The 22,674-nt window shown below is 40.5% G+C and overlaps 1 protein-coding gene across 1 annotated transcript in view; it reads left to right on the top strand.

Moving 5' to 3' along the window:
• Positions 1-22,674, top strand: part of scn8aa (sodium channel, voltage gated, type VIII, alpha subunit a) — a 44,557-nt gene that overhangs the window by 5,355 nt on the left and 16,528 nt on the right. Inside the window, exons 3-20 of the mRNA XM_028582530.1 lie at positions 3,673-3,791; positions 4,577-4,666; positions 5,057-5,185; positions 6,068-6,159; positions 8,868-9,065; positions 9,338-9,401; positions 9,620-9,761; positions 11,540-11,746; positions 11,836-12,117; positions 13,663-13,977; positions 15,541-15,676; positions 15,913-16,151; positions 17,170-17,343; positions 17,495-17,851; positions 17,997-18,470; positions 19,138-19,255; positions 20,190-20,344; positions 20,895-21,068. Coding sequence (XP_028438331.1) covers positions 3,673-3,791; positions 4,577-4,666; positions 5,057-5,185; positions 6,068-6,159; positions 8,868-9,065; positions 9,338-9,401; positions 9,620-9,761; positions 11,540-11,746; positions 11,836-12,117; positions 13,663-13,977; positions 15,541-15,676; positions 15,913-16,151; positions 17,170-17,343; positions 17,495-17,851; positions 17,997-18,470; positions 19,138-19,255; positions 20,190-20,344; positions 20,895-21,068 — 3,465 coding nt within the window. The remainder of the gene's footprint in view (positions 1-3,672; positions 3,792-4,576; positions 4,667-5,056; positions 5,186-6,067; positions 6,160-8,867; positions 9,066-9,337; positions 9,402-9,619; positions 9,762-11,539; positions 11,747-11,835; positions 12,118-13,662; positions 13,978-15,540; positions 15,677-15,912; positions 16,152-17,169; positions 17,344-17,494; positions 17,852-17,996; positions 18,471-19,137; positions 19,256-20,189; positions 20,345-20,894; positions 21,069-22,674) is intronic.

Genomic DNA, 22,674 nt, shown 5'->3' with positions numbered 1-22,674 from the left:
ACTGTGTCTTTCTCTTGTCGGACCAATCAGCCTCTGAACAAAAATAATAAAAGATACAAAAGCCATTACTCCCAGATATTAATAGAGGATGAAATGAAGGCTCAGCAAAGCTATAGCCATTTTGGAAAATCTGACCCGTCTATGCACTGTTAGTACTCCTGTATCTGTGTTTTACAGTGCGAAACTGTTTGTTATTTTAAAAAGATGCAAGAATACTTTATCATAAAATGTCCATCTTTAGTTAGGAATTAATTGAGATGCAGAGTGTAGTGAGGTCAGTTTAATGCTGGTGTGTTTATAAACAGAACTGAGTGAGCACTGAGTGCAAAATCTTCTGCCATGGTAACATCGTTTGTTGTCTATTTTTAACAAAGACTTATGTAACAAAATTGGCATTTTTATTCAAAATGGTCTCCTCCAATCACATATTCTTTTAAATGCTGCTGCACGTTTATGGTGTTGTATAACTCAATGCCTGTCCACACAGTGTACTTTAAAATATAGCAAGTCCTACCTGCAAAAACAAGCTTGTGATAATCTGTTTAGTCATCATCAGTGTGTGTGTGTGTGTGTGTGTGTGTGTGTGTGTGTGTGTGTGTGTGTGTGTGTGTGTGTGTGTGTGTGTGTGTGTGTGTGTGTGTGTGTGTGTGTGTGTGTGTGTGTGTGTGTGTGTGTGTGTGTGTGTGTGTGTGTGTGTGTGTGTGTGTGTGTGTGTGTGTGTGTGTGTGTGTGTGTGTGTGTGTGTGTGTGTGTGCGCGCATTCAGGTGCACACTATCTGTCTCTCCGTCTGTCTCATACCTCCCTGTTTTTACACCGTGCACGCTGACTGTTATGTAACGCACCAGTCCAGTGCACAAGAAGGAGACACGATTCAGATAACACGTGGCAAACATGTCTATCGATATGTGGGACTGTTGATAAATTCACTGACTAACATACAACGCGTTAGCCTTTTTCTCCACAAATGTCTATGCATTACTGTCACAGATGCATGTAAGTCATGCAAGCTTCTTTGTGCTTCCTGTGTTTTGCTTCTCGTCTCTTCGCCTACCTCTACCTGCAGTCGTGTCAGCTCTCAGATTCAGGCAAACCTAATTATGGCCCTCAAACTAATCTCGTTCTAATGCCAAAGGGAGCCAATGCTGCTTTGGTTCTGGCAGCTCGAGCAGCCGTGACGTCAGATCAGGTGGTGACCTTGATGGAAGAACGTTGCTCTGTCTTTGTCACTGAGAGGCGACGGGCTGGTTCTGGAAAAATTTGCTGCAAGGGAGGGGGAATAACTGTTAAAGAAAAGCAGTTCATCTTCTTTATTACAAATTGTGTCATAGTTAGGACAGTGATGATGCAGCATCCAGCCCTCCCTACCTAGCTGGTGGCCGGAGCAGTGGCAAGCCACACTGAGCCGAACCAGGCCACGTTGAGCCCGGTGTCAATGTACAAGGCCGGTGAAACAGATCATTTTCAAGGAGAGGAGAACGAGAGATAGAGGGAGAAATTAAGTGAGGACAGGGATGAAATGGACAACATGTGCAGGGATGCCTGAGCACATTTGGTCTCCTTCTTGCTGCAGCCACTGAAATGTGTTTTTGGGAGAGACCTGTAGGTGCAGCACATTTTATTTGAAGTAAAATCAGGGAAATCAATGCTTTTCTCCACCACACCTGTGTACGTGTGTCAAAGTATAACATCTGCTCACCTGTCCTCCTTAGTGTGGATTAAAGATGAATATTTACAGTGAAATTTTCTTAAAAGTCACAGATTTGCTTGGGGAACGTAAACATATCTTTTGGGATGTAAAATGGCAGTAAAAGGGAAAAGGCATGAGCAGGTTAGCACCTACATATGTGTAGCACCTGACCACCTGGTGTGTGTGTGTGTGTGTGTGTGTGTGTGTGTGTGTGTGTGTGTGTGTGTGTGTGTGTGTGTGTGTGTGTGTGTGTGTGTGTGTGTGTGTGTGTGTGTGTGTGTGTGTGTGTGTGTGTGTGTGAGTGAATGTGAGTCCTTCAGGCAAAAGGATCCATAAAATACGGCTCATTTACCGTAAAGGTTGAAAGAAGTGAAAGAAGGGGGCTCTTTGAATGACTGCTGTGGCCCTCATGGATGCAGATGCTCCAGCCATGCTTGATGGCTGGAGCTTCTGTGTAGAAGCCGCTCTCTCTCCCTCTCTGTCTCCCGCCCATCCCCCCCCACACACTCTTCTCTGTCTTCTGCCCAGCTCCCTCGCTCTGGCTCTGCTTTCTCTCAGCCTTCTGCTGCCACAGTTGCTACCTGCTTGCTTCATTCTCTCTCCATCTCCCCCCATTTTCTGCCTTTCCTCTTTTCTGCTCTCCTCTTTGCTCAACTCTGGATTATGAAATTTTCAGTAGCTTTGCAGCAATTTAGTCATGCGTTACAAAAAAAGACTCCATATATAGCAGTCATGTGTATGTGTGGATGTCAACCTTGGTCAAGCTTTGTGCATTCTGGTTTGTGTGCACATGTCAGTTTGTGTGTGCTTGCGCACTAGTGTATGTGTATTTGTCATGCATATGCACACACCATATGTGTATTTAACTGAAATGTCATGCTACCAGCAACTGGGATGTTTCCATGTGTGTCATTATGGCTTACCATATTACTGACTGGGAATGTTTACAGTATATATGAAAGTATTAACACTCAGGAGAGGCTGCTGCTCTGACCTATAATAGTAACTACAGAGTAAGATGATCTAATCAGGTTTAATTGTGCTGGCTTGTTCTGAGATGTCTGTATATCTCAGTCAAATTAATATCAGGGAGGTCGTGTGGCAGAACTGTGTCTCATCCTCCGGGCAGAAAAGGCTCTTCATTTAGGTTCCACGTTGCTCTCTAAGATATTTACGTTTCTTGTTGACAATATTTTACACATGAAACTTATTTCTATTAGAAGGCCTCTTACTGTACGTATCCCTTCCCATTCTTCTTCCTCCTCCTCCTCCTCCTCCTCCTCCTCCTCCTCCTCCTCCTCCTCCTCCTCCTCCTCCTCCTCCTCTCCCTTCTGACTCCACTGTCTCCATCCTTCAGCCCTGAGCCAGTAGCTCTGCAGGGCTTAATGTAGTGAGTGTTGCCTTGTTAAAAGCACAAGGGCCCATATCACTTGTGCAAATGCGAGTCTCATTAAAGTTTCATGCAAATCGCCATGTTTTATTTAAACAATTATGAGGTTATCCACAGAAAGAGGCTTGCCCACCTTTCTCAGTTTTGCTCGTTTCCTTCTCTTGAAACTACCAAAGCAGTGATGTGCTGGACGCCACTGAGTGACTGGGACAACATACCAACATTAGAAACATCCGGGCAGCCATTTTCCCTTTGTTGAAATGTGTTTCAAATAATTTTATGTGACAAAAAATGCACAACTTATTAATTTATGAGCACAAGCACATATTATATTCCACATATTATCTACATATGTATATGAGTTATGTATACTGAGACATATGTATGCAGAAAAGATTCTCACAATACATGAAATAGGATGACTTATTTGTTGCTTTTGGTAAATGTTTTAATGATCATTGTGAATTTGCTGAAATGTGTATTTTTATGATTATGTGATTAATACTCTCTTTCTTTCTTTCTTTCTTTCTTTCTCTCTTTCTCTCTTTCTCTCTTTCTCTCTTTCTCTCTTTCTCTTTTTTCTTCTCTCCACAGACATTTATAGTGCTAAATAGAGGGAAGACAATCTTCCGTTTTAGTGCCACGCCTGCCTTGTACTTCATAAGTCCTCTTAATCCGGTTAGGCGAGTAGCTATTAAAATTTTGATACATGCATATCCTTTGACATGGTGTCTTAATAGCAGAGACAAAAGGGTTTCCTGTTCATGTATATTATTCATGATGATATGTTCTGTCTTTCTGCTCGTACTGCTATTGATGATGTTTCCTGTAGCTGTAAATACAGGAGAGCATACAGAAAACTGGTATGGAGATGGAAACTAATAGTCTGGCAGATTACAGAAAATTATGATTTCTTTACATGAAAGAAGAGTAAGGGAAGGCTAGCACAAATAATGAGTCATCCTTATTAGTAAACCAGCCTGGATCTCTCCATAAGCTTATTATGGTTTAGCATTGTGCCATCCATGTCAGTACCAAGACCAAAAGTTTTAAGGTTGTAAGCCTATAACTTTATTTATATAAAAGCTCAAGAGGTGGAAGGAAGTCATTTTTAGACAAAATGATGCAGACGATCGAAGCAGCATTACCACAAAGTAGGTCAGATTTGCCTTTTGATTTACCACACAATGAAAATTACATGAAACTGGAACCCATACAGCAACTGTCCACTGGCTACAGTTATGACATATTTGACCAACAGACAGTCTAAAGTTTAAAAGAACATTCTACCGATTTAGCATTGCACTCATATAACAAAGCCAGATTTAGACGGACAATGAAAAAAAAATAGTATAAAAATTGACGCAGCAGAAATCACATTAGATGCATACTGTAGGTATTGTAGATGTTTTCTATTGCTGTGTTTCACATTTCCAATTGGGTTTATGACGTTTGTGATTGCCTTTATAATCCATATTTTCCTTAACATGCTCCTCACTCTTTTCAGCATGATCATTATGTTTACTATTTTGACCAACTGTATATTCATGACCTTTAGTGATCCTCCCGAGTGGTCAAAACAAGTAGAGTAAGTACACATTTAATATATTCACTCAATAGTATGAATGCATGCTAACCGCTACTCCTAATTTTACTATTTACTATTACATTGGAACATTGAGCATATCAGATTGTCCAAAATATAAATAAATACCCAGCAATCTTTGAAAAGCCCAGAATGTAATGGTAATATAAGAGAATCACAAACTGGAGCTAGCCATGCTAACTCTAGGGAATGCCATGCCAATTTAATAGTTTCCATCATAAAACATTTGCATGGTTAAAAACAATATATGTAACAGTCTAACTGACTGTTTCACTCAAATTTATCCATACCTATGCTGAACTTAGTCATAACAGAAAATAAGATGTGAGTGTGCTTTAATCCAGCCTGGTAAACAACGCTTTTTACTTGCAGGTACACATTCACGGGAATTTATACATTTGAGTCTCTTGTTAAAATCACGGCACGAGGATTCTGTATAGATGGGTTTACATTCCTTAGAGATCCATGGAACTGGCTGGATTTCATGGTCATTTCGATGGCGTAAGTATTTTTTTTGTGATTCAGACTGTCGGTGGATGATAAAATTAAATCAGGTGCACAAATATTGACATTGTTTTGCTAAAGAGGGGGTGGGTTAAGAAAGTCAGCTTTCAGTGCTACAGATGATTGTTCATATTTCTTACTTTTTCCTTTATTTATTTCTGTCTGATAACCCATCTTCTGTGTTTCCTCCATTGATCTGAGACATCTCTGATCTTTCTCTCTGGGAATTGAAGGTTTCCATCTGACACTCTGCAGCCTCCCTGATAACACCCACACCTCGGTCCCATTCATGCAATTTAGCTTCCTCTTGGCATCTTACTCTCTCTCATTCACCTTTTCTCTTTCAGTCTGCAACATTCAATTTAAGAACCCAGTGTCCCCCCATCAACTATATATCACCCAGTATTTATACTAACTGCCTCTACATGACCAAATGTATACCCATTCATTATCAGAACTGTGTATAATACATCTTCATTGTTTCTAGCGCTGTCACATAGCCCGCCTGTGTGTGAATTTACCTTTTCACCTCATATCTTCATGTAAATAACAAGCTTTTGTAACTGTGGTTTGATCCTGCAGGTATATAACAGAGTTTGTAAACCTAGGCAATGTCTCAGCTCTGCGCACGTTCAGGGTGTTGAGGGCATTGAAAACTATTTCTGTAATTCCAGGTAAGACAGGATGGGGCGGGGGGTGGTTGGGCGGGGTCGGTGTTAGGTGTGTTGTCTTTCTTTCCTTTTTACCTTCCACCCTTCTCCTCAGTGGACAGGCTCTGTGAGTGGCGTCGTTTCCTCCTGGTTCGGTGGTGTTGTGCTCTTGGCGTGTGTGGTTATTGTCATCGTGTTTGTTCTGTGTGTGATCCTTCCCCTATTTCAGATATATAACAGAGTTTGTGGACCTGGGCAATGTATCTGCGCTGAGAACATTCAGAGTTCTCCGAGCATTGAAAACTATCTCTGTCATTCCAGGTGAGACTCAGTTTAAACACTAAGGCTGATCCTCTCACCCTTTCTTTTCTACTCACTATTATTATGATTACAATTATGATTTAAGCAAGAACAAAAGAATTGGAGACAACCATTTTTTGATTTATTTTTCCTCCAAAATTATCAAAAATGGTACTAATACATTTTTGATAGGCTTTGCAGTCTCCTCTAGGGCCCTCCAAAGTGTCTGCACTCTCTTCTGCCCCAGTAGCACTCTCATTATGAGGCTCGTTTCCAAGGCAGCTGTGTTTCTCTTCAGAAATAGCTTTAACCCACTCCTTTGTCACCAACTTTAGGAATAAGCAAATACCCAGTACTGTAGCAAAGAAAATTGTTGATATAATATTCTCATTTTAAGAAAAATAAAAAATAAATCAAGTTATTATACATGGAATTTTTATCAGCTAAGAATAGATTATAGCTTCTCAAATTTGCCAGAAGTCCTTCTAGTTCTTCTATTACAAAAATTAAAGTGAAATCAAAATCAGTCATTTTGGTGCACATTTATAAATAGTGATTAAATTGGAAATAAAAGGATTCCATGTTTTGGGGATCAAAAGCAAACCTTTTATACTGTATGTTGATGTTCATATGAGAAATGGCATAGCTCTTAGGGAGATCCCACAGAATACACCGATTATTTATGTATGAAGACTGCCAAGCCTAGTTTGTGAACATATCTCCTATGCTGCATGATGCTTTTCAGTCACTTGCTTTTACAATATTAGCCTAAGAAGAGCTTGGCTGACAAATGGCATTGAAAGTTTGATTTGCCTTCTTTTGTTTTTTAGTTTGATTATTGATTTTCTTTCCTCTGTCTTCTTTACGACCTACTTGAACGATATACCACACAGAGAAAGAAACGGTGTGCTCACATTGTAGAGGTTGGGGACACAGATGGGATGGTTGAATGACCTCTTGACCTTTTTGAGTGACATTGAGCACAAATCATATGTCGTGCTTACTCAAAAGAACCACTGTGGATGGCTTTTTTAAACAGCATGTTCATTTGGAAATATGAAAAAAGGAAATCTTTTAAGTGCAAACAAAAAGGGATCATATTTGATGCATTCAAAGGAATAGTTAGCCATTTTGGGAAATATGTTTACTTGTTTTCTGGCGGAGAGTAAGATGAAAAGATAACTACCACTCTCGTGTCTGGGTGGTTATTTGAAGCTACAGCCAGCAGCTGGTTAGCTTAGCTTAGCACAAAGACTAATAACAGGAGCAAACAGCTAGCCTGGCTCTGTCCAAAAGGCAACAAAATCCACCTACCAGCTCTTAGCTCTTAATTAGGAGTAACAAATGAACATCTGGTTTATATAAAAACTTAAAGCGTCAAAATGTCAGTTCCCCTTTTACGAGGGGTTATGTGCCGGATTGTTTCTTGTCTCTGAGCAGTTGCCAGTTAACTGTCGGAGAATCCAGAAAAACAATATATAGCGTTTTAATAAGTGAGCTTTAGAGGTGCAGTAGGCTCTCCCCCTGTTTCCAGTCTTCATGCTAAGCTAAACTAAGCTAATCGGCTGCTAGCTGTACTGTAGCTTTATATTTAACAGACAGACACAAGAGTGGTATTGATCTTTTTGTCCTAATGTATTTATCAAAATGCCGAACTATTCTATTAACAATAATTCATGAAGGCCTGTAGCACTGGAATGGAGATGATGATTTTTAAAGATCTTAACAGGGTAGGGGGGTATTTTAATAAATAATAATAACTTTAATAAATAATGCCCTACTAAAATGGATTATTTAATATACTTTGTTAATTTATTTTGATATAAGAAAAGTTGTTTTAATTTGAATGTTTTTCTTAAATGCCAAGCAAGTTTTACTAAGATTGTCCAAATGTGTAAGCCTAAGTTAGACCATATTTTACAAGAAGATAACAGTTTGTACAGCTGGTAAAGCACACTGTACCTGTAGAGATCAAACAGAAAAGAGGGTGCAGGTCATCCTGCTTCCATGTTTGAGTTCCTTGTGGACCCATGTGAACACTGCCAGAGGATGCCTGTCTGGAAGGTAAAACAAATTTGTCTTTAGCGAAGGTGTGGATGAGACAGACTGCAGGGTCATGGTATGGGGAGTCAGTGCTTTCCCAATGACACCTTATACAAGACAGTTCAAGAAAGTGTCCACACTGGCACTGGCACTGAATTGCTCCTGTTCAGCCTTGGAGTTTAAATGACCTGCATGTGGTTTCCAGCCCCCCTGCCTGTGCCTCTGTCCTTCTCATGGCCCCTCTTTGTGCTGCTGTGCTCTCTTCCTTATGGATTTCCTCTCACTTTTCTACAGTCTTCCCCCTTTTGCTTACTTTGTCTAAAATTGGCAATGAAATGCAAATTTATTCAGTTTAAAAAGCCAGTCTTTTTGATTTCTGTTACAATATTTTCTGTCTGGATAAATCTGAAAAAAGTGGGAAGGCTACTAAATATTTCCTGTTTGTTTTGTTTCTAGAGATGTTGTGTATGTAATCTGTTTTGTCCAAAATGTATTACTACCTACATATATCTAATGTTTTTTTAAGCTTTCATTCATATAAATTCCCCAAGTCAATACAATATCACATATTCACATTTGGGTATATTATTACATTATAATTCACAAGTTTAATGAAAATATATTTCCTTAAATAGTTTAATCACTTTTAATTTGAAAGTGTACGTGTGTGCGTGACTGCCCTCCAGGACTGAAAACCATTGTGGGCGCCCTGATCCAGTCTGTGAAGAAGCTTTCGGATGTGATGATCCTGACCGTCTTCTGCCTGAGTGTCTTTGCCCTTATTGGTCTCCAGCTTTTCATGGGCAACCTGCGCCACAAGTGTGTGATCTGGCCAATCAACACCACCAAGGCCATCGACTGGAATGAGTACATCATGAATGAAAGTAAGTAGAGGCCAGGCTTCGCCAACGGTGAGCTGGCAGTGATCTAGGAGTATGAGTCAGCCCATATGGTAGAACGACAAAACAATATGTCATTTTGGCACTGGATAGACAAAAGGAATTAGTTTGAAATTAACTGCATGGAATTGAAAATGTATGAGCAAACTGAAGTCAGAAATTGGTCTGAACGGATTTACAGACTGTTGTAGAATGAACAACTGTAGCTGCGACAGGATGTGAGCGAAATTTCTCATTATGGCTGTTTTTTTCCCTAGCCAATTTCTACTTCCTGCCTGGCCAGTTGGATGCTCTTCTCTGTGGGAACAGCTCCGACTCTGGGTGAGTTGCTTTCTCTGCCCTCCTCCAAATGCTGCTAAAGACTTGCTATAGCTCTTCTATCTGCCTGAAGTCAGATTACATTGTAGAGAAATATTGCTGAGTCATTTTCGGGCCTGGTGCCCTCTCTCTCTCTCTCTCTCTCTCTCTCTCTCTCTCTCTCTCTCTCTCTCTCTCTCTCTCTCTCTCTCTCTCTCTCTCTCTCTCTCTCCACCTCTCAGCCGCTGCCCGGAGGGCTACACATGCATGAAAGCTGGGAGGAATCCAAACTACGGCTACACCAGCTTTGACAGCTTCGGCTGGGCCTTCCTGGCTCTCTTTCGACTCATGACACAGGACTTCTGGGAAAACCTTTACATGCTGGTAAAGTGGATGTGTCAACAAGTTTATCTTATTTCATAGGAGGCATATACAACACATACTGTACAAGTTCTCAAATACTACTGCTTTTAAACAGTACAGTTGCATAGTGATGCTGAAATGATTCAGTAATAGGTCGATCAGTAGAAAAGCAATCAAAGTAGGTGATTTAATTAGGATAATGCCAAATATTTGCTGGTTCCAGCTCCTCAGATGTGAAGATTAGCTGTTTTTATATAATTGTAAATTGAATGTCTTTCAGCATTAGACTGAACTTCTTTCCTAAAGACCTTCCGTTCAATTTATTTGAGGATTGGTGTCTCAGAACTTGTGATGGGCATATTTCACTTTTTTGTGACATTTTGATTAATTCAAAATATACTTGATAGATTTATCAATAATACATATTATAATATGCAAATACTGGTATGCAAATATAATTGCAGCCCTGTTAAATAAAGAAAGGTAGCAAATATCCCGTGAGACTTGGGTTCCCCTGCAGAAAAGGGTTAGCTCCTCCACTGATTCCTCATTGTGTGTATGCTGTAACTCCACCTTTCTGACAGAAAATGGAGGATTATTCTGCCTCTAGCTTTTCCCTTGTTCCCCCTTTGACTCGCCTCACCTGCATACTGTAGCCAGGCCACTTCTGTCCTTTTCTGTCAGCCTGTTCCACACAAAGCCTGTGGAGACACTCCTGCCTCTACATACGGAGAAAGAAAGTATGAAATATTAACATCTCAGGATTACAGTATGGCCAATGAGGGGGATGAGCCCTGATGGAAGCATTCAGCTCAGAGAAATCCAGCCCCTAACTACAGGCTCTCACTGCTATTATGTACTGTATCTTCAGCTGTGTTTGGAAAGGATGTTGAATATTTCTTTGTCAAATGTTCAGAAATGAAATGAAATTGACGTGACAGAGCCAAGTTCATTATTCAGTATTTCCACTAAGGTTTTGTTTTACCTGCCCACATGAGATTTGGTAATGTGTGGGACATAAAGACAATGATTTGGACTGCTAATCAGTTTGTGCTTCTCTTGTTGGGAATGTTGTGTTATGTACAGTTCCCAGCACAACATGTCAACTACATTCATAATTGATTTGTAAGGGAATTTCTCTTCTCTATCCAAGGAAGCCCTCTCTTTTTTGCTCTGCTCCCTGACAGCATTAGTTTGCCTTTAGAGGGTGGAACCAAAGGAGGCTGATGAGTGAGAACATTTCAGTTGAAATATGGTTTCCCTCTGTTACACTAAGAACCTCTTGAATACCTCTGTGAATAAAACAAAATTGGAAACAAGTCTATTTACATGTAGATTCATCAAACTCTGCACTAAACCTGCATTAAAATGAAGGTGGCCATCATGTACTAACATAAAAAAACAGTTTTTTCAAGATGTTTCCAGAATGTTCTCACTTGTTCTGCCGTGCCTCTGCAGTGAATATTGTTCCTGCACAGACCAAGAACAGATGGTTGTGTATCAATTCATCATTGTATGAGATGAGAGTGGAACTAATTTCAGCATATTAATACCAGAAACAGACATTTAAATGTAGAAAGTCACAGATGTTTAGGCTGAGTTTGTTCCTAATTGAACCATTCAGCCTGTTCTCTTTGACTGTGAGCTGACTGTGTATTTCTGACGAGTCACTGTGAGACATGAGCAGTGAGGTTGACACTGAGCTTGACTCTGGGATTTAGGTTATGTGTTAGATGTTATTATTGTCTCTGCTGTTCCATCCCTTCTCCCTTCATCTCTGCTGCACTGCCTCCCAACAGACCCTGAGGGCGGCAGGGAAGACGTACATGATCTTCTTTGTGTTGGTGATCTTTGTGGGCTCGTTCTACTTGGTGAATCTGATCTTAGCTGTGGTGGCCATGGCTTACGAGGAGCAGAACCAGGCCACCATGGAAGAGGCCCTGCAGAAAGAGGAGGAATTCAAGGCCATGCTGGATCAGCTCAAGAAACAGCAGGAAGATGCTCAGGTCAGCCCAGGCAGGATAGAGCCCGAAATGATTCCTGATTCATGTTATATCATTGTTCTGATTCCCTTCATGTGTTTGTTTCTTTGCAGGCGGCTGCAATGGCAACCTCTGCAGGTACTGTGTCAGAGGACGCAGTAGAGGACGATGGAGGAGGTCATCTGTCATGCAGTTCCTCTGAGATGTCAAAGCTCAGCTCCAAGAGCGCCAAAGAACGACGTAATCGTAAGAAAAAGTGGCGGCAGAAAGAGCAAGAGAAGGAGAAAGGCGACAGTGAGAAGTTTGTCAAGTCAGAGTCAGATGATGGCAGCAAGAGGAGCCGCTTCCGTTTCCCTGATAATCGCTTGGGTCGAAAGTCTTCCATTATGAACCAGGTGAGGTAAACAAGGATAATGTCGGGTTTGTTTAGTCATTTCTCTGCATTCCTCTTTTTGTAGTTCAACATCATGCAAAGGGTCAGTTAGCCAAAATTACAAAAACATGTATTCCCACAAATGGTTTAATAAGTGGATTAAGATTTCAACCTTTTGAATCTTGGTGAACATAATTTTGTTTTGTCAGTGTAAACAGCAATATTTATCAATTATCTTGAGTAACTGGGACATTTTCTCTGGAAATACATGATTTTTAGTTTTTCAGTGTACATTTTAAATGCTTTGAGCTCCATGCATGAAAATTCTACTGACCTCCATTGTAATGGGTTAGTGGCAGACATCTCACAGACAAAACCTCAGCACAGATTACTAGTGTCAAACACAAAGAGACCAAACAAGTTACCATAACATCAGAGCCACAGAATTGAAAAATAGATGTTTGATTATTTCTATGAATAGAATATATATGTCTGTGAAAACTGTTGCTTTAAAATATTTTGCGACTGTCAAGTGAGGAATATTTCAGACTGTGAGTGTGGCTTTTGTACAGTGTGATGTTGCATGAACTTGCGTATAAAGGAGCATATAGTGGCCAGAGATATAGAAACCCATGTCCAGGTCCTGAATTATTTACAGTGATTACATTAATGTTTCAAAGGGAGAAATCCTGCAGCTTTGCTTAGGCCTCACTTGGGCTCTGACGACTCTTATAGGGTGTTTTATAGTGCAGGATTTACCAAATAATTTAAGGCAACATTGGCCCTATTTAACAGAGGATTGATTCCAGTTGAGCTAGCACACTCTGTGTACAGCTATAATAATATTTGGATCAATACTAGTAGCATCCCAGATTGATGTTGTCATGACTCATGCATGTTTTTTCAGCTGCCTGTATTGGGGCTGGGCAAAATATCGATATTATATTGATATCGTGATACAAGATAAGATATTTTCTTAGATTTTGGATATCATTATGTTGTAATATGGCATAAGTGTTGTCTTTTCCTGTTTTTAAAGGCTGCATTACTGTAAAGTGATATAATTTTCTGAATTTACCAGACTGTTCTAGCTGTTTTATTATTTGCCTTTACCCACTTATAGATATCCACATTACTAATGATTATTTGTCAAAAATCTCATTGTGTAAATATTTTGTGAAAGCACCAATAGTCAACCCTACAGTATCGATATCGAGGTGTTTGGTCCAAAATATCGTAATATTTGATTTTCTCCATATCGCTCAGCTCTAGCCTGTATCTCTGCCCTGTGTGTGACCTTGACAGTGTGGGTTATCACTGACCTAATTATGTATTTCTCTTTTGTTTATAAGTCACATGATTGCTCCAGCAGAATGTGCCTCCTTAGGAAAAAGCTTCTTGGTTGCATTACATTTCTCACACCCTACAGATGTTGTCTTTATCATGACCTCCGGAAATGATGACAAACAGCATTAAAATGATGGTGCAATCAGTTGTATTTCAGAAACACCCTGTGCTACATTGATCACACTAATGTCTCCTCTATTCATCCTTCTTCTACCTCCAGTCCCTCCTCAGTATACCTGGCTCTCCTTTCCTGTCCCGCCACAACAGCAAGAGCAGCATCTTCAGTTTTAAGGGGCGCGGTAAGGACGTGGGATCGGAGAACGAGTTTGCCGATGATGAACACAGCACGGTGGAGGAGTGCGAGGAGCGCCGGGGCTCCCTGTTCAGCCCTTATCGGCGGAGCAGCTACAGTGGATACCACGGGAAGAGGAACAGCACGGTGGATTGCAACGGCGTGGTGTCGCTCATCGGCCCTGGGCACGGTGGACGCCTTCTGCCTGAGGTGAAAATAGATAAGGCAGCCCCTGACGACAGTGTAAGGAAGTCAATGAGTAGACCTATCTAGGCATGGCCCCCCTCTCGTCCGTTCCTTTTCTTTCTTACTCTTTATACTCTACTCTCATCTTTGCAAGTCCGTATGTATCTCTTGGCTAAGCACTCGCGCCTCCCCTCCCCCAGCCCCTGCAGTGTATGCTGCCCTCCAACAGTAGGCAAAGGATGGAGAAATAAATACATTTTATATTGAATATACTATAGCCAACTGTGTATTTGATAGGTTAGTAAAACTGGGTCTGTCAGTGACTTCCAGACAATTTTGTTGTTTGATTTGAACGATGAATGTCAATGTTTTGAATGTTCATATCAAATTATTTATTCATACATGCACCATACTCACACTATTATACAGGCACTAATCAAACAGACATAATTCTATTATTCTTCTGCATCCCCATTGGCCCATAAGAGTTTGGCAGATATATCAAAGCCTGATTAATATTTAATACACAGCTTCAACTGTGGGATGTCATAAAGTTCCTGTTTAACACACTTTAGTAATAAAACCATTTTTTGTTAACAAACAACATATAATGATGAGTTAACATGCTCTAGTGTGTTGATGTGTTCCTCCTCCAGGCATCCAGGTCCAATGCTAGCCTGTGTGGGTAGATCTACAGTAGGAGGCGGAGGAAACTGAGGGGACCAGCACTATATAGCCACAGACATTTTTATCTTCTTCCCTGATACACTGTTAATATCCCAAAGCAGATACACAAGTAATATCATATCAGGCCTTAATAATATATAATTTAAGAAAAAAGGAGGGCTGCTGTCCTTGTCTGTCTTTTTCTGTTTTCCAAAATCTCCCTGGTCAACATTGGTGGATCAGCTGTGTCTCATTCTAGTTAGCATGGTAGATTAAACCCTAAATTAGAACAAGCATGACATAGACAAGTAGAACAATGGCTATGGTGTCTGTAATTTCCTCTCCTTCTCTTTGACTTGGAGCATGCTCATGCATGACAACTGGATGGATCTGAACTATCTGCCTCCACATGATCTCTTTACAATGCTCTTGACTTGATGGTTGCAATATAAATTGTATGGTTTCAAAGTACTGTAGGAAGATATTTAGTAGCATCAATTTGCAAATAACATTTAAAATGGCCAGATTTGGGAGACCTTTTGTAAATTAACCTAATGATTATATTGCAATGGCAGCAAAGCCTCCATTATTGCATGACAGGACTGAAAATGCATTCATGCAGAAGCAGTTCCCCTTCACACAATATCGCACAATCCATTTATTATTTAATCGGGACAAGCTAATTACATTCAAACACAATTAGGTCAAGTAGCCCTAGACCACTGCTCCCACTTTGGCTGAGACCTGCATGCATTAACAGCATACACACATCTTCTTTGAAACCAGCATTGATATAGAAAAGATTGAACCATGCCCCCACCCAAAAATCTGATCATCAACTACTTTTTCCTGCCAATGCTGTGGTGCACTTCCCTCCGCCGGCCACTGGTGGTAAAATGGGATGGTGTTCATGTCCTCTCCATGGGTGCTTGATTCTTCCTCTATTCCTGACAGCCGACTACTGAGGTTGAGGTGAAGAAGAAGCTGTCGGGCTCCCTGATGGTGTCTGTGGACCAGCTCAATACCTCCTTTGGGCGGAAAGAGCGGGCCAACAGTGTCATGAGCGTCATTACCAACACACTAGTGGAGGGTACTGCCACTTTAACCCAGCTTTTTAACCTGCTCTCTCATTATTCTTTAACTAGGGCTGCTCTCATTGGTTGATTAGTTTGACATGAATTTCCTGCTTATCTGCTTTGCATATCCAAAAGTACCAGATACATACAATGCATACAATTTTGTCTATCATTTGATACCATTGCATGCGGTATGCTCAAGCATGCAATTATGTTTGGTTTTGATGTGTGATCCGCGCTATGTCTTCAGAACTGGAGGAGTCTCAACGCAAGTGTCCACCATGCTGGTATAAATTTTCTAACACATTCCTGATCTGGGAGTGCTCCCCACTGTGGATTAAGATCAAGGAAACTATGAACCTGATTGTCATGGACCCCTTCGTGGACTTAGCCATAACCATCTGTATCGTCCTCAACACCCTCTTCATGGCCATGGAGCACTACCCCATGACCCCTGACTTTGAAGACATGCTGTCTGTAGGCAATCTGGTGAGTGGCAATCTTTTTGTTCTTTCATTTTTATTTGAATAGCCGGTTAAGAATCTCTTCTGCTTCTTCTTTTGCAGCTCATAGAGTTGTTACTTTTGGAACCGTAATTGGCAGCTCTTTCATTGCTGATTCAGAGTTAAAAGGAGAAAAGAAAATCACTTTCTCGGACCCACTTCTTTTATCCATTTTAAGTTTTTTTACACACATGTTCCCTGTCTTCTCCTGCTATCTCTCTTTCTCTCCTCTGGTTGTGTGGAGCTGCTGTTAGCTTCGGTGGGACCAACCTGCCTCTCTGCTGGTTGGCTGACTGGTGGGAGGCCTACATTAATATTTCATGGAGCCTGATCGATGAGCTGCTCTAAAATGGTGTCTGAATCATGGCTTCGATAACTCAACCTGATTTTCACTATTAGCATTTTAGAGAAAGAGAGTTCTGGCACCATGATTGTTATTTTACTTTTCAGTGTCACATTTGTTAACATATGTCAGTGTCTTAAAACGAGATAAGTCACAGCTGACACGTGTAGTTATTGCACTAATGATCACTTACTGTATAGTGTGTGTGTGTGTGTGTGTGTGTGTGTCTACATAAATGTAAACAGGTATTAAATTACAATAGAAACAGCACGGAGATGTGTTATTTGACATTTGTGCTCCAGAGTAATTTACCAAAAAAATGCCAATGGGTGGCACAGGTGGAAATTTGTAGGTCACCTTGTGAGTCATTGACACACACACACACACACACACACACACACACACACACACACACACACACACACACACACAACTAGATGTGCTGCCTTTTTAAATAATTGGATTTATCCTACTGGTAATTTATTAACATACAGTTACCATGGGAATAATTTATAATGTGATGGATCTATAATGCACAACTCCGATAATGGGTCACAACAAGTTTCACTACCTATCATGCTTCACATTCTCACATGTCCTGTGAAATACGGTGTTGGTTCAAATCCATTTGTTTCAATCTGTGTTCTTTCCTACCTGCCAGGTGTTCACAGGGATCTTTGCAGGGGAGATGCTTTTTAAGTTGGTGGCTATGGATCCATACTACTACTTCCAGGAGGCCTGGAACTGTTTTGACGGTTTTATTGTAACGCTGAGTTTAGTGGAGCTGGCTCTGGCTGACGTTGAGGGCCTGTCTGTGCTGCGGTCATTTCGATTGGTAAATGCTAATTTTTTTAGTTTCTTTCTAAATAGAGAAAGCATGCAGAGTTAGCATCTTAGAAATGTTGACTTTATTCACTGTGTGCAGCAAGTTAGTAAAGCAACTAAATTATATCCCTTTTACTCTTTCCACCCACACCTTACTTTAGCTGAGAGTGTTCAAGCTGGCCAAGTCATGGCCCACCCTCAACATGCTGATCAAAATCATTGGAAACTCAGTGGGAGCCTTGGGGAACCTGACTCTGGTGCTGGCCATCATTGTCTTCATCTTTGCTGTGGTGGGCATGCAGCTGTTTGGCAAGAGCTACAAAGACTGTGTGTGTAAAATCTCTCTTGACTGTGAGTTGCCTCGCTGGCACATGAATGACTTCTTCCACTCCTTCCTGATCGTCTTCCGGGTGCTGTGCGGTGAATGGATTGAAACCATGTGGGACTGCATGGAGGTGGCAGGCCAGGGCATGTGCCTCATTGTCTTCATGATGGTCATGGTTATTGGTAACCTGGTGGTGAGTGTCTAGACTTGGAGGGTGTGCAGTTTAAAAAAAAAAAGAAACAACTCCCCAACCCATCTTTAAATAATTATAACGTGGTCAGAGATGGAAAAAGTAGCATTCAACATACAGTTACTGATTTCTCATTTTGTGTCCAAAGGTGTTGAATCTGTTCCTTGCCTTGCTGCTGAGCTCATTCAGTGCTGACAACTTGGCTGCAACAGATGACGACGGTGAGCCCAACAACCTGCAGATTTCCGTCAGGCGTATCAAGATTGGCATTGCATGGATCAAAGCGAAGGTGCGGATATTGGTGGCCAGTCTGCTGAAGAAACCACAGATGGAGGACGAGCAGAAGCCTTTAGATGACATGTATGACAAGAAGCTGAACTGCATTGCTAACCACACCGGGGTGGACATCAACCGTGACCTGGACTATGTCAAGAATGGTAATGGCACCACCAGTGGTATTGGCAGCAGTGTGGGCAAGTATATGATCGATGAGGACCACATGTCATTCATCCACAACCCAAACCTGACCGTCTGTGTGCCCATTGCTGTGGGAGAGTCTGACTTTGAGAACCTTAACACGGAGGACTTCAGCAGCGAGTCGGAAAATGAGAACAGCAAAGAGGTCAGTGAGAATAGTGAATATATTTATCCGCTTCTAATGGTTTATCACAGTATTACTATTCAGGCAGACAATAACACAAAACAGACTGGAATCTGCAGCACACACAATAACACAACCATTTATATGCACTGCTAAATCATTTATTTGTAATTATGTAAATGTGATGTGTTTTTGTTGTTATAATCCTCAGCTACTCTACACCGTGCAATTGCCATGGGTGGGGCTGGCTACTCTGCCCTGTTCAGACACTGATACAACTCCATTACTCAATAGAGTGGCTGGAGTGAAATGGATATCTGCTGACGTATGCCTTTTGACAAAATGCATTTAGAAGACTTTCAGAGCAGAGGATCTGACATTTGATATTTCATGAATGTTCATGTGGATGATATATGATGTTCAGAACTGCTATGATGACAATCTCAATAGGCAAAAAAACCCTCTGTGATTAAATAGTCAAAGTTCTTTTCTGTTTTTAAAGACGAAGTCAACACAATTGGATGGAAATGGACATGACATAACATGAAACTGACATTTCTAGAGTCAGCTTTCTCCACAATGAGCGGTTCCAATAAAAAGCAATAAAAACTAAAATGGTTCTGAATTACTGACACTTTGTTCCTGTGTTTCTTTTTGTCTGTGTGCTCATATGTCTGCGTCTCTGCAGCTTGATGACACCAGTTCGTCGGAGGGCAGTACCATTGACATCAAGCCAGATGTTGTGGAGGAGGTGGTGGTAGAACCGGTGGAGGAATACTTGGAACCCGAGGCGTGTTGGACAGATGGTGAGACCACTGCTCCAATGGCACCCATTACCTCCACTCCATAGCACAGAGACTTTCTTGGACTCATTGGAAATGATAGGGCGGTGATAGGTGTGAAGGACAGTTTCATTATGAAGGATCACTCACCCATAGAAACTCCATCTATTTATCAGTCTGTCTGTCTGTTTACACACTAATACACTGATACACTAATACCTATAACTTTACAGATACTTATTTATAGATAAAGGCTGTTTAAAAAAAAACAGTAATAGAAATCAGGAATATTGATATCTCAACACTTCAACAGTTCAATTCCAGTTAGTCTAAAAAGGCTGATGACTGGTCAAACTGAATACAAGTCTTTGTCAAAACATTTATAAAGAAATAAAATAGGATAACAATACAAAAACCCTTAAACCCTTAGCATTGGAGAGGGTGTACTGTGGTTCTACACTACAGAAATAAAACAATCAATCAATCAATCAATCAATCAAAGATTATGTGTCCAGCACATTTCATATAGCTGCAGTTTTAAGTGCTTCACAGATGACTGGCAAGCCAATAATAAGACAGGAGTGTAGACCGTAAAAACAACAGAAAAGACAAAAGAATATAACAATTTAGACCAAAGCACACAAGACAATAAAAATTATGAAAATGTCATAAAATAGATTTAAAAGTAACAGTAATATTAGTAAAATACTGTGGAAAAAAAAACTAGATTAAGAACTACATGAAATAGATTAAAAATATGATTCAACGCAATAAAAATGATGACAATTTAAAACAGTATAATAGAAATGTTGCATCCTCTCTCTGTAAGCACTAAGCAGAAAAAAAATCTCAAAAACCCATATATTGATTTTAGGACTAAAATTTAAACAATTCTAGACACAGGACTGTAACTGATCCAACTATACTGTATCAAATGCCGTCTCTCCTGTGTCCTCAGGTTGTGTGGCCAAGTATAAGTGCTGTGACGTTGACATTTCTACGGGCTGGTGGAAGAGATGGTGGTACCTGAGAAAAACCTGCTACCTGATTGTGGAGCACAACTGGTTTGAGACCCTCATCATCTTCATGATCCTCCTCAGTAGCGGTGCCCTGGTAAAGAGGCCTACTACAGGCTTGTTACATAAAAAATTAAAACAAAAAGCAACATAAACAGTTGAAAAGCTTCAGAGCACAACTTATATTCATCTTCAAATGAAACACATATTCTACTGACCTGAGAAAATCAAAACTGGATAAAGATTGAATGAAGATGACTCATTAAACATAGAGGTACTTCACAGGGACCGGTGTGTGTCTACAGTACAGTATGGCAGTGAAGAGGTAAAACATGTGGTGCAGTCACTCCCTGAGCTGCTGGGTTGGAGGAAGGGCCAGCAGTGCCTGTGATTAATGGACTGTACCATTTATCAAAGAGGGGATCTATTTCTGGGGATGGAGTGGGACCTTGTTCTCAAGCATGTCAAATGCCTCTAAAATAAGAGCAAAGACTGCTGCAAATCTACATTTGCTGTGGAGTTATTTGAAATATTTCACGCAGAACAATTTTTTTTTTAATCTGGTAGTGGAATCATAAATCATTAGGTGTAATATTTCCCTTGTCATCTTTGTCACGGCTGACGTATGTTTCCTGTTTTGTCCATAGGCCTTTGAGGATGTGTACATCGAGCAGAGGAAGACCATTCGGATCATTTTGGAGTACGCCGACAGGGTTTTCACCTACATCTTCATCCTGGAGATGTTGCTGAAATGGGTCGCATACGGTTTTGTCAAGTATTTCACCAATGCCTGGTGTTGGCTGGACTTCTTCATTGTGGATGTAAGTCCAGCTCTTGTTTCCATCTATTAGAGAAGAAGAGCAGTTATTTGGTCCTCAACCACACCTTGGTTCAACAGCAACACACTGGTATAAAGATAAACACAGTCTATTAAGCAGCACAGCTAAGGCTAATTTCTGCTGTAATAATTTGTCTTTTGCTTTATTAGATTGTTATGGATCACATCATATGCACTACATATACTATATGAACACCATATATGATGTTGTTACAATTGTAAGTGTTGTTGTCTGTTGGGTGTGGTTAGGTTTGAAAGGTCAGGTTATCAATTAAATATTTGCGTCATGGCATGCATAAGGTGAGAGGGCATGTTGTATAAAATAGGAAGCCTCTTTATTTGGTTTACTCATGCTATAAGGACCGTGTTTTACAAGACTGTACTGCAGTCTGTCTATTTCAACTGCACTCATGCCGAAGTCACCTTTTACAACACCAACACGCAACAATCCCTATTTTGTACTTGGTTTATCAGTCTGAGATGCTTAAATATGTACATCACGTTTCTGCTTGTGAATTACAACACTTCTACCAGTGTGCCACAAGCAACAAACTGTTTGTCTGTTCCCCTACTTGGTACAGACACCACTTATAATGTTTTAAGGCAGAATTAAAATAAACAATTCCAATTTGAACACAAAGCTATTTAATAGAGATGCACCGATTGACCAGCCGGTTTCCGGAATTGGCAGATTTTCACGTCATCGGCCATGACGGCAACCTGCCAGTCAGTCTGACATATGCCGATTTTATGCCGGTCAAATTCACTCGGCGCCGCATGATTAACATCGCCCAACATCAGCACCACACGTGCACATGCAGGGTTTCCGCTGTATGCATGTAGCAGCGGCGCACTGCCGCTCAATCAGCTGTTTATGAAATGTCATAAAGTCATAATTATGCGTATATAATTATAGGTGAACAGTTATCCGCTCTCTCTCTCCCCTCTGAGGCTGAAAAACTGGAACATGAAAACCGCACTCATGCGGGTCCCGTGAAATATGACAGAGCAGTTTATTGGAAAATAGCGTTGGGCACACTGATTTTGATGAATTTACTGTTTATTAGACCCCAGATGAGACAAGAAGCTAACATTAGCAAACGCTGTGGTCCCTCTGCCTCTGACGCGCCGCTGGCCACTGCAGGAGACGCTGTGTAAAAAAGAAAAGAAAAAAGAGACACTGTATTCCTCCGACGCGCTGTATTAACGTTACTGTTTAAAACGCTTTTATTTTTATTTGTTATTTATATATTATTTTATTGCCATTACCTGTTTTCCCTGTTTTCATACATACAGAAGTTTAGTTTGCTAAATATATAAAAAACGTTTAGTTGGATATTGGATGTGAAAAGAAGGAAATGGTTCTTCCATAACATTGCACTTTAAATGTGTGTTAATTTCGCACACCCAGAGTAATTTATAGTTCTATTTTATAGCGATCGATTATCTGTTCAAAACATTTTCTATGTTCTATGCAAAATGTAAAATTTTCTATTAAAGAAAAGATAGAAAATAAATATTTGTGTGTGTGCTGTAAATCGGTTAGAAAAAATGAAATCGGAATCGGCTAAAATCGGTATCGGCTGGTC

The sequence above is a fragment of the Perca flavescens genome, chromosome 7, assembly GCF_004354835.1.
Source record: "Perca flavescens isolate YP-PL-M2 chromosome 7, PFLA_1.0, whole genome shotgun sequence".
NCBI lineage: Eukaryota > Metazoa > Chordata > Actinopteri > Perciformes > Percidae > Perca > Perca flavescens.
The sequence above is the reverse complement of the archived record's forward strand: the minus strand, read 5'-3'. Positions and strand labels throughout refer to the sequence as shown.